The sequence below is a fragment of the Meles meles genome, chromosome X (genome assembly GCF_922984935.1).
Source record: "Meles meles chromosome X, mMelMel3.1 paternal haplotype, whole genome shotgun sequence".
In the NCBI taxonomy this organism is placed as follows: domain Eukaryota; kingdom Metazoa; phylum Chordata; class Mammalia; order Carnivora; family Mustelidae; genus Meles; species Meles meles.
Genome location: NC_060087.1, coordinates 34,367,853 through 34,385,493, shown reverse-complemented (window position 1 = coordinate 34,385,493; position 17,641 = coordinate 34,367,853). Strand labels below are relative to the sequence as shown.

General features: G+C 39.2%; 1 protein-coding gene across 1 annotated transcript in view; it reads right to left on the bottom strand.

Annotated features, from left to right (window-relative positions):
- OTC (ornithine transcarbamylase) overlaps positions 1 to 17,641 on the bottom strand; it is a 67,315-nt gene that overhangs the window by 20,001 nt on the left and 29,673 nt on the right. The window contains exon 5 of the mRNA XM_045996287.1: positions 1,053 to 1,206. Coding sequence (XP_045852243.1) covers positions 1,053 to 1,206 — 154 coding nt within the window. The remainder of the gene's footprint in view (positions 1 to 1,052; positions 1,207 to 17,641) is intronic.

The window sequence follows — 17,641 nt, the reverse complement described above, 5'->3', positions numbered from 1 at the left end:
AGGATTTAAATCCAAGTCCATCTGATTTAAATGCCAAGTTCTTAATAAGCTGCTATTTATTCATTCAACTCCTGCTTTGAGTATCTTCTATATGAAGGCATTGCACCAGGCCCTGCAGGGGACAATATGATGAATAGGAAATTTTATTGTCCTTCAATGAATCTGTAATCTAGTAATGATGAAGCCCCGGGGGGGAGCATTAAATTATCTGGCATATATGTAAAGCCACACCTGCCAGCAGCCACTTGGTATCTAACATTGCTGTATCATCTTCTCTGCATGAATCCTATCCTCATCACCAAAGAGTTCCATTTCATTTTGAGTTTAACTTCACATTCATATGTGTGTGGCTTATTCAAATAAGGAGGAATATGGATCCATCAGTTCTCCCTGTCTTCCAGAACAGTCCATCCACACAGAAACCATGATTGTCAGGATTCCCGATGGCAAGACCATGTAGATTTGCTGTGGCAAGCCAAATGAGATGAATCTTTTCAAAGTTATTCAAGTTTCTAATTTAAGGGGACATGGCTAATTTTGCCTCAGTTCTATAAATTCTACATGTTCTTAACTCCAGTCTCAAGCAATCGGTTTATTAAAATGATAGAAAGTGCCCTCCCTCTCAGAAAGTGATTTCGTAGTGGACCATTTTGAATATTCAAAGCATACTCAACCAGTCTTCATTCCCAAGCCACAGAGCCGGATGTATGTAGGATTACATAAAACATTTCCATTCTGTATGCTGCAGCATTCTCTGTTCATCCATTGTGTTAAATATGTCCCCAGAAAACAGTGATTGAAAGAAGAGGGGGTGGGGGGGTGGGACTAAAAGAGGTTGTGAATTGAGTTGAGAATAGAAGGATCTGATGATCTGTTTTTAACAATGCCCTGTCTCCTTTGGAGATCTAGCATTCACACATATGCTGTAGTTCTTTGTCAAAATGATATTTAAAAACAAAACACCAATACCATGATTTAAATAGTTCCATTTAGAGCTAGTTGGGAACAATTTATTTATTTTGCTTTTATGTAAGGCAAAGAAATAAGCCAACCTGGAGCGTGAGGTAATCAGCCAGGATTTGGATAGGATGGTACAAATCTGACAGCCCATTGATGATTGGGATGGATGCTTCTTTAGCCAGGATATCTAGATCTGATTGTTTGTACACTCGAGCCAGCACTGCATCTGTCATGCTAGACAACACACTGCAGGAGACCAAGAAAAGATAATCTAAGTTAATTATGCTTAATAATTCCTTCTTTAGACATGATCTTAAACAGGAATAAGAAATGTTAATAAATTAGAATTATTACAAAGTTACAGCTACTTAACATGGCAGATTTTAAAGCTAATATTATGGTGCCTGAGGGGCTCAGTCAGTTAAACATCTGCCTTTGGCTAAGGTCATGATCCCTGGGTCCTGAGATCCAACCCCACCTCACGCTCCCCGCTCACTAGGGAGTCTGCTTGTCCCTCTCCCTCTGCCCCTCCCACTGCTCATGTTCTCTCTCTCATACCACATCTTTCTCTCTCAAATAAATAAAATTTTAAAAAAATAAAAGCTAATATTAAACATGTAGTCATTATAGGAGCCAGATGTTGTTCCACTGATCTCATCCAGTGACCACTGATTTTACTATTTTTTACAGGGGTAGGAAATCAATTGTGGGCCTAGCAAGTTATGACAATGAATTATAATTGATAAGGGGCAGCTGGTAAAGTTAAAAGGAATAAGACCAAAACAAGGTATACAGAGTGACATTAATGGTCTGACATGTGGCTCATTTTCTTTGATGTCATCCCACAGACATATATACATTTTCAATGTAAAATTGAAAGTACATGTGTGGCAGCCATGAAGGTTGCACACACAGGTTGCCGCACAAGAAAGAACCTTCTGGGAGGAGTCTCATTAGCCAACAACTCCCAGCTGCTGCACTACAGTGGATACACTATAGTGTTTCCACTAAGGCGACACTCCCCCCATACTATATTCCCAGCCAATGGCTAAGCAGAGTGGGGGCACCAGAGCCGAGTTAGTCTGCCTGACATGGGACTGCTCCAATGGGCAGTCTTTGCTCCGATGTTCCCCATTTTCCTGGCCAAGACTTTCTCAGACCTCTGCTGCAGTCTCAGGTTCTTTTTACCCTATTCCTTCCTCCCTCTTCTTCCTTCAATACGGTAGGACCTGCACTGTGGTCTGAAGGCTTTCTCTGCCTACTTCTGCTTCCTCCTTCCTTCATCCTTCACAGTTGTTTCCCCCTATCAATCTCTTGCAAGTCTAATTTCATTTTGGAGTCTGCTTCTCCATGAACTTGAATGACACAATCCACAATAAACTTCTGTAGGGGCTGAGCCTGAGAAGGTATTCAGCCCTTGTCCCTGCACCCTACATAGCTATCAGCATCTCTGAAAAAAGACAGAAAGTATTTGACATCGTAAACACAAAAATCCACCAAAAAGGCAAGGCAAACCAAATCATGGCCATGAACTCGAATAGCACAGAGAAAGGTGAATGTTATTATTCTCATTTCATAGCTGAAGGACCTAAGACATAAAGAGGTTAAGTAACTTGCCCCAGACCACACAGCTAAGTAAGTTGGAGGAGCTCATATTCAAACCAAAGTCAATTTAAGTCAAAACTCCATGTTCTGGGGCGCCTGGGTGGCTCAGTGGATTAAGCCGCTGCCTTCGGCTCAGGTCATGATCTCAGGGTCCTGGGATCGAGCCCCGCATCGGGCTCTCTGCTCAGCAGGGAGCCTGCTTCCTCCTCTCTCTCTGCCTGCCTCTCTGCCTACTTGTGATCTCTCTCTCTCTGTCAAATAAATAAATAAAATCTTTAAAAAAAAAACAAAACTCCATGTTCTTGGGGCCCCTAGGTGGCTCAGTTGGTTGAGTGACTCTTGCTTTCCCCTCAGGTCATGATCTCAGGGTCATGAGATTGAGCACTGTGTCAGGCTTTCTGCTCCACAGGGAGTCTGCTTGAAGATTTTCTCCCTCTGATCTCTTCCCCACTTGTTTCTCTCCCTTTCTCTCTCTCTAATAAATAAATCAGTCTACCAAGAGTATAAGAGTATTCCCCTTTCTCCACATCCTCGCCAACATTTGTTGTTCCTAGGGAGGCAAAACTGAATGGGAAGAAATCAGAGAGGGAGACAACCATGAAAGACTCTGAACTCAGGGAAACAAACAGGATTGAAGAAGAGAGGGGGGTGGGGGAATGGAGTAACTGGGTGATGGGTATTAAGGAGGGTTGGTGATGTGATGAACACTGGGTGTTATACCCAACTGATGAATCATTGAACACTATATCAAAAACTAATGATGGTGTCACTTAGATCAGTGGAACAGAATAGAGAGCCCAGAAATCGACCCTCAACTCTATGGCCAACTCATCTTCGACAAAGCAGGAAAGAATGTCCAATGGAAAAAAGACAGCCTCTTCAATAAATGGTGCTGGGAAAATTGGACAGCCACATGCAGAAAAATGAAATTGGACCACTTCCTTACACCACACACGAAAATAGACTCCAAATGGATGAAGGACCTCAATGTGAGAAAAATCCATCAAAATCCTTGAGGAGAATGCAGGCAGCAACCTCTTCGACCTCAGCCGCAGCAATATCTTCCTAGGAACAACGGCAAAGGCAAGGGAAGCAAGGGCAAAAATGAACTATTGGGATTTCATCAAGATCAAAAGCTTTTGCACAGCAAAGGAAACAGTTAACAAAACCAAAAGACAGCTGACAGAATGGGAGAAGATATTTGCAAACGACATATCAGATAAAGGACTAGTATCCAAAATCTATAAGGAACTTAGCAAACTCAACACCCAAAGAACAAACAATCCAATCAAGAAATGGGCAGAGGACATGAACAGACATTTCTGCAAAGAAGACATCCAGATGGCCAACAGACACATGAAAAAGTGCTCCACGTCACTCGGCATCAGGGAAATACAAATCAAAACCACAATGAGATATCACCTCACACCAGTCAGAATGGCTAAAATTAACAAGTCAGGAAATGACAGATGCTGGAGAGGATGTGGAGAAAGGGGAACCCTCCTCCACTGTTGGTGGGAATGCAAGCTGGTCCAACCACTCTGGAAAACAGCATGGAGGTTCCTCAAAATGTTGAAAATAGAACTACCCTATGACCCAGCAATTGCACTACTGGGTATTTACCCTAAAGATACAAACATAGTGATCCGAAGGGGCACGTGTACCCGAATGTTTATAGCAGCAATGTCTACAATAGCCAGACTATGGAAAGAACCTAGATGTCCATCAACAGATGAATGGATAAAGAAGATGTGGTATATATACACAATGGAATACTATGCAGCCATCAAAAGAAATGAAATCTTGCCATTTGCGACGACGTGGATGGAACTAGAGCGTATCATGCTTAGTGAAATAAGTCAATCGGAGAAAGACAACTATCATATGATCTCCCTGATATGAGGACATGGAGAAGCAACATGGGGGGGTAGGGGGATAGGAGAAGAATAAATGAAACAAGATGGGATTGGGAGGGAGACAAACCATAAATGACTCTTAATCTCACAAAACAAACTGGGGGTTGCTGGGGGGAGGTGGGATTGGGAGAGGGGGAGCGGGCTATGGACATTGGGGAGGGGAGGCGAACCATAAGAGACTATGGACTCTGAAAAACAACCTGAGGGTTTTGAAGGGTCAGGGGTGGGAGGTTGGGGGAACAGGTGGTGGGTAATGGGGAGGGCACGTTTTGCATGGAGCACTGGGTGTTGTGCAAAAAGAATGAATACTGTTACGCTGAAAAAATAAATAAAATGGAAAAAATAAATAAAAAAAAAAAAGAAATGTAGCTGAAGGAATTGCTCAAGATGTTGGTAAAGAGACAATTTATTTGTTTAATTTAATTTAAATTAAATTATCTGAACTTTGGGAAAAAAAAACTAATGATGTACTATATGTTGGCTAATTAAACTTAATAAAAATAAAAATAATTTTTTAAAAATTAATAAATTTTTTTAAAAGTCCATGTTCTTGCCATTAAAACACATTTCCTCAACTTTGCACGTGTAAATATCTTGAAGGAAAGCCTGGGATCCGTATTTTAATTTTTTTCCATACATCAGAATGATGGTGTTTCCTCAGCTAAAGCTTCAGCCTTACAAAACTAGCAAGGATGGCCTTTGGCTTAAAATCTCATTTTCTTATTATTTAAAGGGAAACCTCTATAATAGAGGCTTCTAACCATTTCAGTTTTAAAGAATCTTTTTTTAATGACAAAAGAATTTGGAAAGCCACTCATAGTAGTAGTTAGAGTAAATATAATTATGATTATAAAGTACCCATTGGGGTTTTTGTTCTGGTTCTATAACTTACTAGCTGTGTGACCTTGGGAAATGTTATTTAATTTCTCTGTGACTTAGTTTCTTCATCTCTAAAACAATAACAGTAATATCTATCCTATTGAGTTGTGAGGATTACATGTGATTACCTATTTAAAGGGAATAGTATGATGTCTTATTCATAGTAAGAGATCTGTGAGGATTACAGGAGATTACCTATTTAAAGGGAATAGTATGATGTCTTATTCATAGTAAGAGATCAATAAGTAGTAGATATTATTACCATGTCAAAAGAAATTGCAACTCAACAAAGAAAACAAAGAATCCAATTAAAAAATGGGCAAAGAACCTGAATAGACATTTTTCTAAAGACATACAGATGGCCGAAAGACACATGAAAAGATGCTCAGCATCACCCATCATTAAAGAAATGCAAAAAATAAAATACACAATGAGTTATCAATTTATACCCATTCAAATGGCTAAAATCAAAACCAAAAACACCAGCTAAAGAAAGAAAGAGAAAGAGAGAGAGAGAGAGAGAGAGAAAGAAAGAGAAAAGGAAAAAAGAAAGGGAAAGAAAGAGAGAGGAAGGGAGAGAAGGACAGATGAATTTCAGAATCACAGGCCCCACTCAAATTTACCAAATCAGAAGCTGCATTTTAATAAGGTTTCCCGGTGATTAATTTGCATATTAAAGTTTGAGATCCCTAATAGAGACAGAATTGAGGCCACTAAATTTTTAAAAGTACCATCCATTCATATGATAGTTGTCTATCATATGATCTCCCTGATATGAGGACATGGAGAAGCAACATGGGGGGGTAGGGGGATAGGAGAAGAATAAATGAAACAAGATGGGATTGGGAGGGAGACAAACCATAAATGACTCTTAATCTCACAAAACAAACTGGGGGTTGCTGGGGGGAGGTGGGATTGGGAGAGGGGGAGCGGGCTATGGACATTGGGGAGGGGAGGCGAACCATAAGAGACTATGGACTCTGAAAAACAACCTGAGGGTTTTGAAGGGTCAGGGGTGGGAGGTTGGGGGAACAGGTGGTGGGTAATGGGGAGGGCACGTTTTGCATGGAGCACTGGGTGTTGTGCAAAAAGAATGAATACTGTTACGCTGAAAAAATAAATAAAATGGAAAAAAAAATAAATGAATACATTAAAAAACAAAACAAAAAAAAAAACAAAGAAACTAACATCTGGAAGAAAATGAAATGAAAAAAAAAATAAATAAAAAAAAAAATAAAAAAGTACCATCCATTCATTTCTTAGAACTTTAACCTGGCAAAAAAAAAAAAAAAAAAACTATCAAGAGATGGCAGCCCACAAAAATGGGATTTTGTCCATAATCTCTGGCAGGGAGTGCTTTCTAGTTCAGTTGAAGGAAAAAGGCATCTCAAGTCCTAAGAAATGAGTAATCCACTCCATTAAGGCCTCCCTTGTTAGAATAACCAGGTGCCCTGAGCCATTTGATGACCTATGGCAATGGTTCCCAAACACTGGTGTGTATCAGAACTAAATAAAGAACTAATAAACCACGGAGCTCCAAGCTCCTGAAATAGGGGAGAAATCTGGGTCTTTATACTATTACCAGGTTTCCCAGGTAACTCAGATAACCTTACAAATGTTGAGAACCACTGTCCTACTGCATAAGTTTTAAGTTAAAAGAATTTTAAATCTTCTTCCTTTCTTCAAGATCTTAATAAAAATTCCCTCCCCAGTACAGATATACTGATGCTTCATGGTATGGAATGCAGGCTTTTAACTCTATCGTGATGAAGTCACTTAGATGGAGGTAGATATCCCACTAAGGTTTATAACTGTAATCACTTATCAGTTCCTTATTTCAGAAGAATTGGTTAATTTCATGACACCTAAAATCCTGAGAGAGAGAGGTGGAGGAGTGTTTGACTGGAAAGGACATCTTTAAACATGCATCACTTCCTAAACTGTGTACAAATAGGATTTAAAAAAAACAATCTGGATTAACCATTGCAGTTGACCTTATTTTACTTATATTGTAGCTTCTCAAATAATTTTAGTGAGCTAGAACCATAGGTCTCTAGCCTCTTAAGGTTGCGTTTTTTTTAAAGATATTATTTATTTATTTGACTGACAGAGATCACAAGTAGACAGAGAGGCAGGCTGATAGAGGGGGAAGCAGGCTCCCTACTGAGCAGAGAGCCCAAAGGTATTGTGACCTGAGCTGAAGGCAGAGGCTTTAATCCACTGAGCCACCAAGGTGCCCTTCCAACCTCTTAAGGTTTCAAGAATTTTACAATGTATTGTTGAGTTTTGTTAGATTTAGTGTGTGTTATATATAAATGTTATCTTAACCTCATAGATGAGGAAACTAAGGCCTTGCAAACCTTGAAGTAATTAGAGCAAGGTTATGAAAGAATTAAGAATGATGAAGCTAAAAGAGGGAGACATGAGGGGAGCAGCTGGAGAAGTCAATGCCCTATAGACATGAAGATTTCAAGATGATTGAAAAAGGGCAATTGTGATTCCCTCCCTTGAACAATTCCAAGAGCTCTCGAAGCAAAGCAGCCAAAAAGACAAACATGCATTTACTTGACCTGTTTATAATGTGAAGTTATGTCTCAGGAACCTATATGGTAGACTCTTTTGGGAGAGTACCTGGCCTGCTTTACTGAGATTGCCCAACACCTCCTAGGACAGAGGTTCTTGACCTTGGCTGCCCATTAGGATCACCTATGGAGCTGTAAAAATCCTGATGCCATATTCTGCCCTTTGGAAAGTTAAAGCAGAGATATGGTGGAAGATTCACATAGATATTTTTAAAGCTTACCAAGTTATTCCAATACAAAGACAACAAGACTGAGAATGGTTGTTCTCAAGAGTAGAAAGAGGAGGTGGGAAGAGAGTGGGATCTTCTGCTGTGGGATAGAACAATGGAGAGGCAGAAAGTCTCAGTAGTCTCAGAATCCTATAGTATAAGAAAAATAAGAGCTAACAACATGATATGCTATACTGGAAAGAACAAGATCTTACACACTTATAAAAGAGATATTTTTGGGGTGCCTGGGTGGCTCAGTTGGTTGAGTGGCTGACTCTTTATTTTGGGTCAGGTCATGATCTCAGGGTTGTGAGATCAAGCCCTGCCTCAGGCTCCACACATAGTGTGGAATCTGCTTGAGATTCTCTCTCTTTCTCCCCCTCCCCCCAACTTGCTCTCTTTCTCTCTAAACAAATAAATGGATAAAATCTTAAAAAAAGAAGAGGTATTTATTTTCCTTTCAGCTCAGTCACTACCAGGAACAGTCCAATGGCAGCTGCAATAGCTATAATCTTTTCCCTTTCAGCACTTATAAGTATCGCTAGTGCCCAGAATTTGGTCTTAATATTGTTCTATTAAAAAGAAGAAGAAGAGTGGTACCTAGGTGGCTCAGTCCTTAAGTGTCTGCCTTCGGCTCAAGTCATGATCCCAGGGTCCTGGGATCCAGTGCGGTATCAGGCTCTCTGCTCAGCAGGAAACCTGCTTCTCCCTCTCCCCCTCCCCCTGCTTCTGTTCCCTCTCTCACTGTATCTTTCTCTGTGTCAAGTAAATAAATAAAATCTTTTTTTAAAAAGAAGGGGGAAAGAGAAACTATTACAGGATAGTTGATTCCATGTCCTTGGGCTGGACAAAATCAGTACAGGTCTATAACACCCTGTGGTTTCCAGGAAGCAAACGCTATTTTAAAATGGCAGAGGCAGAGCTAAAAGGAAAAAAAAAAATCAACTTGAAGAAGCTCCCATTTGTCAAGTTGCAGTCACTTATAGTAACAAAAATCATCAAATAAAACAATTTGTACCTGTAAAAGTCCATCATGCTAATAAAGAAAGAGTTAATGCAAAGAAAATGTACAAAAACATAATTGTAGCATCAGTGAAGAATGACTATTACCATGTGCATTTGAATTTATTTACTAAGTAAGAAAGTATTTATATATATCTATATATACAGATAGATCTTTTGTGGGTTATTGTTAAGTACATTTCTCTTTTTTATTATGTTCAGTTAGACACTGTATAGTACATCATGAGATTTTGATGTAGTGTTCAATGATTCATTAGTATATTTCTGTTTATAAAGCATAGATATATGCCATTTATAATGTATGTAAAGCACAAAGAATTACATTAACTTAGAAGCCAAATTCCTAAAGATGGTAGAAACTGTAACACAAATGGGCAGATGTCATCAGCATTTGTGGTTTTATAGAAAGTGAAGTAGAAAAGGAGTCTAGCAATTAACTAGCACCAGTTGCCAATTTCCAATTAGAAAGATAACCTGACCATTTATTCTGAAATAACTTAGTTAACGGTCCTGAAGAAGAGTCTAAATTTTCAGCCTCACCTTCCTGCCTCCCTGGGAATAAAACTTCTTGATGACCTGACTAATTAGAAAACAATGTCATTAAGAAAGCATATATTTTAAAATATCCAAACCAGGCCAGGTTAATATATCATGAAGACATTACAGTGGGTCTGCCAGAGATGAAAAACAAAGAAAATAAAACTTAAAAATACCTTATCTTTTAATTTCTGTAAAAAGTCAGAATCTATATGAAAAAAACTAAAATCAGGGTCCTATGGTACATATAGTAATTCGCCCAACCCAAACATGCCCATGTCCCGGTACCCAGAACCTGTGACTAAGTGACCTTAGATAGCAAAAGGAATTTTGTAGATAGGATTAATTAAGGGTCTTGAGACAGAGAGATTATCCTGGGGCGGGCCCAATATAATTACAAGGGTCCTCATAAGAGAGAGGCAAGATGTCAGGAAAGAGAGAAGATGCTAGCTTCTTGAAGAAGAAGGAAGGCTGGAAAGGGATAGGACTTGGATTCTCCCCTGGAGCCTCCAAAAGAAACACAACGCTGTGGACTCATTTTAGACATCTGACCTCCGGAAGTGTAAGATAATAAATTTGTGTTGTTTGAAATCACAGTGTATGGTAATTTGTTAAGGCACCAGTAGGAAACCAATATAGATCCATCATAAAAAGTGAAAGTGATGTGCTAAAAATATATTCAGCCTAGTGGCCAGCCATGTGAGTTTAGTTCATCTTGACATTAGCAACCAGTTCCCACAACCCAACCAAAACTGAGTGTTCAGCAATCCAATTAACCTGCATTCCTACCCTTCTCAGATGCTCTTTTTTTTTTTTCCCCCTTTCCGGTTTGGTAGAATTACAGAGTTAAGTTCTGAAAAGCTATCAAAGTAGTCTTTTCTAGAATTCCTGATAAACCAGCAATGTAGAGAAGTTTCAATTCCAGGGCCATAAAAGATAAGAATAAAAGTAGGGATAAGAATGTAGAGCAACATCTATGATATTAACAGCATGGTGCCCGGTTCTGTTGTTAAAATATTAATCAGCTCTGTAATCAATGGGCTATTTTTTGGGTATCTTTTCCTTTTTCAAAATGTTTAGCGCATCCAAGGAAATCCAAAACGCTAGGCTTGTGATTAGGTTAAATGTTTAAGAGCAGTTGATTTAAGTTTGCTATCAGTGTTTAAATGGTTGAGGAGACTTGTTTTGTTCAGTTAATATGTATTTGACTTATTGGTTAAGAAGTATGTGACTGTTTAAAGCAGTTGTTCTGAAACTTGAACACACATCAGAATCACCAGGTGGGCTTGTTGAAATACACTCAGTTGGGTTTCTGATTCAATAAGTGTGGGTTGGGTCCCCAAAGAACTTGCATTTCCAACAAACTTTCAGGTACAGTTTATTCTGCAGGCTTGGGGACCACACTTTGAGAACCACCAAGGAATGTTAGCTATTTTTTGTTTAAAGGAATGCTAAGTGCTTGATAAATTCAAAAGATTAATATTTTGGGATGTCAACAAAGTACAAAAAGTAGGGTTTATGGCTTTAGGCTCAGAAAGCCCCTTGAAGATTAAAGCATCTATGGGCAAAAGGGAGTACGACAAAGCTTGATAGAAAATGCCACTTTGATCCTTCTACCACAGAAGCTGAAGATGAAGTAGAATTAATGAAAGAAGGGGAAAAGGAACAGTTTCCAGGTTGTTTTCACACTGGAATCACTTATGGAAACAAAGATATTAAAGACCTTTAGTTACTTAGTTCTATTTTTTTTGTCAATAACGCTGCTTTCTACTTAATGTTTTAAAGTTGCCATAAATCATAAAGAAATTACCACTCTTATTTCTCTTCTTCCGGGTTACTAAAGATCTTTAAAGAACAAAACAAAATAACCTTTTCACTGGAAACAATGGCAAAGCTGGACTTACAGAGCCATTAACAGTAATTTGAGCTTTCTATGCCTCTCCATCAATTTAAAACCCCAGCTTTAAGTATTGTAAGAGCCGAGTTATATGTGCTACAAATGAAAGGCTGACAAGTTAAAATACTCTCTGTAGCTCTATAATGACTTGATTTTTGTCAGTTTTCATTTCCATTGAATATATAGAATTCTGTTTGCCATCTGGTGGATTCCTGCAGCTTTGTCTTGGGCCTCTGTCACCGATGGTAACAAAAGAGCTTTTACAAAATCCAAATTACCCAAATTTAAAGTTTCTCACATGCATCAGTTTCCTCTGGATGTTTGATGGCCAATATTAGGGTTTAGAAAAAGTAATCCAGAAGTTAAAACATTTATTCAACTTGATTTTACTTGAATGTTTAAAATGTGGTCTATTCCCCCTATACTTACACCCATCACTTCTTCTCCTAGGAAAAGAGGACTTTAAATGTAGAGATGGTTCAAGAGATAAAATATTAACATTCATTATTTTAGGATGATGGCAGTATTGGTGGTTCTGTCTATATTTTTATAACTCTTTTAGTACTTTCTGCAAGAAAGATGATTACTGTAATAAACAGGAAAAAAACACCTCATACCATTCAAAAAAAGAACATTTCTTCCAAACACGATTTTGAAAGTAATTTAAAATAAATTAAGGCTTCTTAGAGAAATGGCTAATTCGTGGCCTTGGTAAAGAAATGTACAAGATGAGCCTGGAACATTTTGCCATATTAAAAAGCAAGGGAGTTATCAAAGCCTGAGAGAGTTAGGTCAAAACGACCCAGTAGCCAACTTGAGAACAGATCACACTGGACAAATACAGGTAATTTGAGCAACAATAAGAATAATAATTGCAAAGAATTGAAGCCTTTGAATATGTTAAAATACATGAGTTTATAAAGAGATGAAAGAACAGAAGAACACTGACAAGGTCATAACAAGACCAATTTCAAGTTAATGTAGAAGAAAACTCTCAGGCAGTTTGTTAAACTCTGATCAGAGCAGTCAGACTGCATAAAAATGAAACAAGACTGCATGGTATGTAGCATGCCCTGATAGCGGATATTTTCATGCAAACTCAAGGAAAATTCTGAAGAAGTGGTGTGGAGGAGGCATGAAAAGGATGTATGATCTAAATAACCCATAAAGACCTTTCCAACCTTGAATTTTTATGACTCGTTGATATTTTATCCTTTGGTATAAGATCAAAACCTTTTTAGGAATTAATTAAAACCCCCAGAAGACCAAAACAAAACAAAACAAAAAAAACACCATAAGCAAAGTTCCCCATGGCCTCAGGAAAGCCCCTGAAGAGTCTTTGTAGTTGGATGAACAGACGCTAAAACAAAACAAAACAAAACAAAACAAAACAAAACAAAACAACCAACAAAACAGAAAAGAAAACACCAGGAGTGTTTTCTGGGCCAGATCTTACAATCAAGCATGGATATTGGTGAGCTGGACAATCATACAATAATCCTGATGCTGTTAGAAGTTGAGTTGTTCCTAAACTTACTGGAACGTGGTGAATGTGTTGCAAAAGCCAAAGGCAGACCCTCAACTCTATGGTCAAATAATCTTTGACAAAACAGGAAAAAAATACAGTGGAAAAAAGACAGTCTCTTCAATAAATGGTGCTGGGAAAACTGGACAGTTATATGTAGAAGAATGAAACTCGACCATTCTCTTACACCGTACACAAAGATAAACTCGAAATGGATAAAAGACCTCAACATGAGACAGGAATCCATCAGAATCCTAGAGGAGAACATAGGCAGTAACCTCTTCGATATCAACCACAGCAACTTCTTTCAAGATATGTCTCCAAAGGCAAAGGAAACAAAAGTGAAAATGAACTTTTGTGACTTCATCAAGATCAAAAGCTTCTGCACAGCAAAGGAAACAGTCAACAAAACAAAGAGGCAACCCACGGAATGGGAGAAGATATTTGCAAATGACAGTACAGACAAAAGGTTGATATCCAGGATCTATAAAGAACTCCTCAAACTCAACACACACAAAACAGATAATCATATCAAAAAATGGGCAGGGGGCGCCTGGGTGGCTCAGTGGGTTAAAGCCTCTGCCTTCAGCTCAGGTCATGATCCCAGGGTCCTGGGATCGAGCCCTACATCGGACTCTCTGCTCCGCAGGGAGCCTGCTTCCTCCTCTTTCTCTGCCTGCCTCTCTGCCTACTTGTGATCTCTGTCTGTCAAATAAATAAATCAAATATTTTAAAAAATGGGCAGAAGATATGAACAGACACTTCTCCAATGAGGACATACAAATGGCTATCAGACACATGAAAAAATGCTCATCACCACTAGCCATCAGGGAGATTCAAATTAAAACCACATTGAGATATCACCTGACACCAGTTAGAATGGCCAAAATTAGCAAGACAGGAAACAACGTGTGTTGGAGAGGATGTGGAGAAAGGGGAACCCTCTTACACTGTTGGTGGAAATGCAAATTAGTGCAGCCACTTTGGAGAACAGTGTGGAGATTCCTCAAGAAATTAAAAATAGAGCTTCCCTATGACCCTGCAATTGCACTACTGGGTATTTACCCCAAAGATACAGATGTAGTGAAAAGAAGAGCCATCTGTACCCCCAATGTTTATAGTAGCAATGGCCACGGTCGCCAAACTGTGGAAAGAGCCAAGATGCCCTTCAACGGATGAATGGATAAGGAAGATGTGGTCCATATACACGATGGAGTATTATGCCTCCATCAGAAAGGATGAATACTCAACTTTTGTAGCAACATGGACGGGACTGGAAGAGATTATGCTGAGTGAAATAAGTCAAGCAGAGAGAGTCAAGTATTATATGGTTTCACTTATTTGTGGAGCATAACAAATAACATGGAGGACATGGGGAGATGGAGAGGAGAAGGGAGTTGAGGGAAATTGGAAGGGGAGATGAACCATGAGAGACTATGGACTCTGAAAAACAACCTGAGGGTTTTGAAGGGGCGGGGTGTGGGAGGTTGAGGAACCAGGTGGTGGGTAATAGGGAGGGCACGTATTGCATGGAGCACTGCGTTTGGTGCAAAAACAATGAATACTGTTACACTGAAAAGAAATTTTTAAAAAATGGGAAAAAAAAAAGCCAAAGGCAAACAGAACTTATATTCTCATGGGGTCCTGCCCCACATTCTTCCTTTTGTCCTTATCCTGCCTTGAATCAGACTGTGTGCCCCCTAAATTCCAGTTTATTATCAGTGACACCTCCAGTCAATTGAATAACTGACTGGCAAGCAGTGGGAGGAATTTTTGGCTGTGCATAATGACACAGAGAAATCTATAATCCTTAAAAATGGATAGTCCCTATTTTTATTTTTTACTGAAGTAGGCCAAGGCCTTAGAGGAGGTATAGATTTTATCCCCAATGTAAATTGGCCAAGGAATAAACTGGTTAACTGAGTCTCCCTCCAGGAGGGAGAATATTCCAGTGCTCTGTTATCTCTACCCAGGTTATAATTTTAGTTATATCAATATAAGAATAATGAGGACACAAAATAATACCTTTAACAAACCCAGATGGGCTCCTCTCAAATGGGATGGTGTTGGAAGAAATCCAGGGATGCTGAATAATTGCTACATGCAATTTATTCATGAAAGCTTTTATAATGGCCAGATTACTTTGACTTAGGTATTAGTGCCTCGTTTTGAGGACCTCGGGGATAAATGGGTAGGGCATAATGGCATTGAGAATGACCTCCTCAAAATGTGTCATAGGAGTTTCAGCCTTGGGTCACTATAAGCTGACTAGGAGACCATGGTGATGTCTCAAATTAAATTAGAGATTTTCTGAGATTGAATCAGGCCATAACTTGGTTCAATCAATATTACTTGAATTTATTCTGTGTGCCTGTCCTTTATAAGCATTATCTCATTCATCCTCATGTAATTCATTGAGATAAGTATTTGTATCTCCACTTTACAGCTGAGGAACCTGACTCAGAAGCAACTAGTCCAGTGTGGTATGAGTTGTGACTTCAACCAAACCCCAACCCTGTTTCAAAGCCCCTGCAATTTCCACTGTGGCAAACTGCCTCTATACTATGAAGAGTCATAGTTCATGTTGTGAAGGACTGAATTTTGTTACCATTTACCCAAGGACATACAACGGCCATGCCTGCTAGCTTTTTGGTGACCTCTGTCAAGATTCATGGAGATACCATATTTTCAATTTATAGATAGATCAATTTATTAGTACCCAATTCGGTGTAATATTTTAGAACGTTTTAGTAAGAAATCTAAGAACAATTGCCTTTTTCAGTCTTAATATCACTCATATAAATACCTTCAATGAGAGTTTTCCAGCTTTTTAAAAAGATTCCTTTCAACATGGCAGTGGTTCACTCCATCTCTTGAGGACTGTGTCCCATCCACAAATCCCTCTGCAACTTCCATTATTTGAGCTGTCAGAATGACAAGGATTTGAAACCTTTCCATGCTGTTGCAGGGGCATGTGGATGTGTGATTATGTAGTGGGTTGAATGGTGTCCCCTAAATTCATATCCACTTGGAAGCTCAAAATATGACCTTGTTTGGAAATGGGGTCTTCATAGAAGTAATGAGTTAAGATGAGGTCATACTGGAATAAGGTGGGCCTTACATCCAATAACCAATGTCCTCCTAAGAAGGGGAGGGGATACAGAGACATACAGAGAAGATGCCCAGTTGAACATGGAGGCAGAATTTGGAGGGATGTAGCTACAAACCAAGGAATACCAAGGATTGCCAAAAGCCTTCAGAAGCTAGGCAAGGCAAGGAAGGGTTCTACCCAGAGCCTTCAGACACAGCATGTCTTTGCTGACACCTTGATTTTGGACTTCTAGCCTCCAGAACTGTGAGCAAATAAATAATCTCTATTGTTTTAAGCCACCAAGTTTGTGGTAATTTGTATGGCAGCCCTAAGAAACGAATACAGTGGTTTCTTTTGATTTTCTTTTATACTAGTTTTACATTGGTGGAACACATTTTAGCAATCTCCACCATAAGTAAATTACACCTATAGGGAAAGTAGTTAGAGTAGAACAAGGTTACGCTGGTTTTCTATGGAGCCTTTCATACACATCATTCCTGAAGCTGCATCACTAGGTGCTGTATGAAAGTGAAAGTGAGGGTAAAGCTATTATGCCCCTTTCAATTGCGGACTCAGAGCATTAGGCACCAACAAGCCATCATTTTGGAAGACGCAGAAAGCCTTGAACCTGGAGAGATAATGTCCTACTGCCGTGGTGAAGTTCCATCCAATTTTAAATTTCCAAGGAATCCATGATCTCAGTCATGCTAAGGTGTCACTTCTGGTGTTATATCTAAAAGGATAAGGCCAGAGTGAAGGCAAACATAGACTGCCCAACTCTTAACCCCAGTAGAGTACCAGAGAATTGACAAAATCTGAAAACATCCTCAAGTCTGAAGCAAGTTTAAATGAAAGAATATGTATTTTGTGTGTCTTGTGATATGTTAGGGGATGCAAAAGAATTACTAAGAGAGCTTTTTCAAAAGAGAGAAGTGAGCGATGATTAATTCTGTCTGTTGGGAGCTTGGCCCTATAGGGATCCACACTGAACTGAGGAAACAGTTCGAATCTTGAGGCAATCCTTCCATGGGTACAATATATACTCCCTTACCAGTTAGAGTGTATCTACGTAAAGGATATTTAGCAAAATCCATAAGAGATGAGAGCCCAGTGGTGCAAAATATGAGTTAACACAGCAGTCCTGAGATGGCTGTCTTTGAAATGCCCACTTACAGAGTTGGCCCTTGGCTGGCATCTGGGAACTTGGACTTTTGGAGGGTTTCCACCATTCTTGGATATAGTAAGGATGGCTCACTGCTTGAATCGTATAAACACTATGGATTATACCGAACACTTCCCTTCCTTCTGGGATTCTAGAATTTGGGTTTGGTGAGGGTGCCCATGTCACCAGCTGTCAATAAAAGTCTTGGGCACTGTGTCTCTAACAAGCTTTCCTGATAGATAACATTTAGCATGT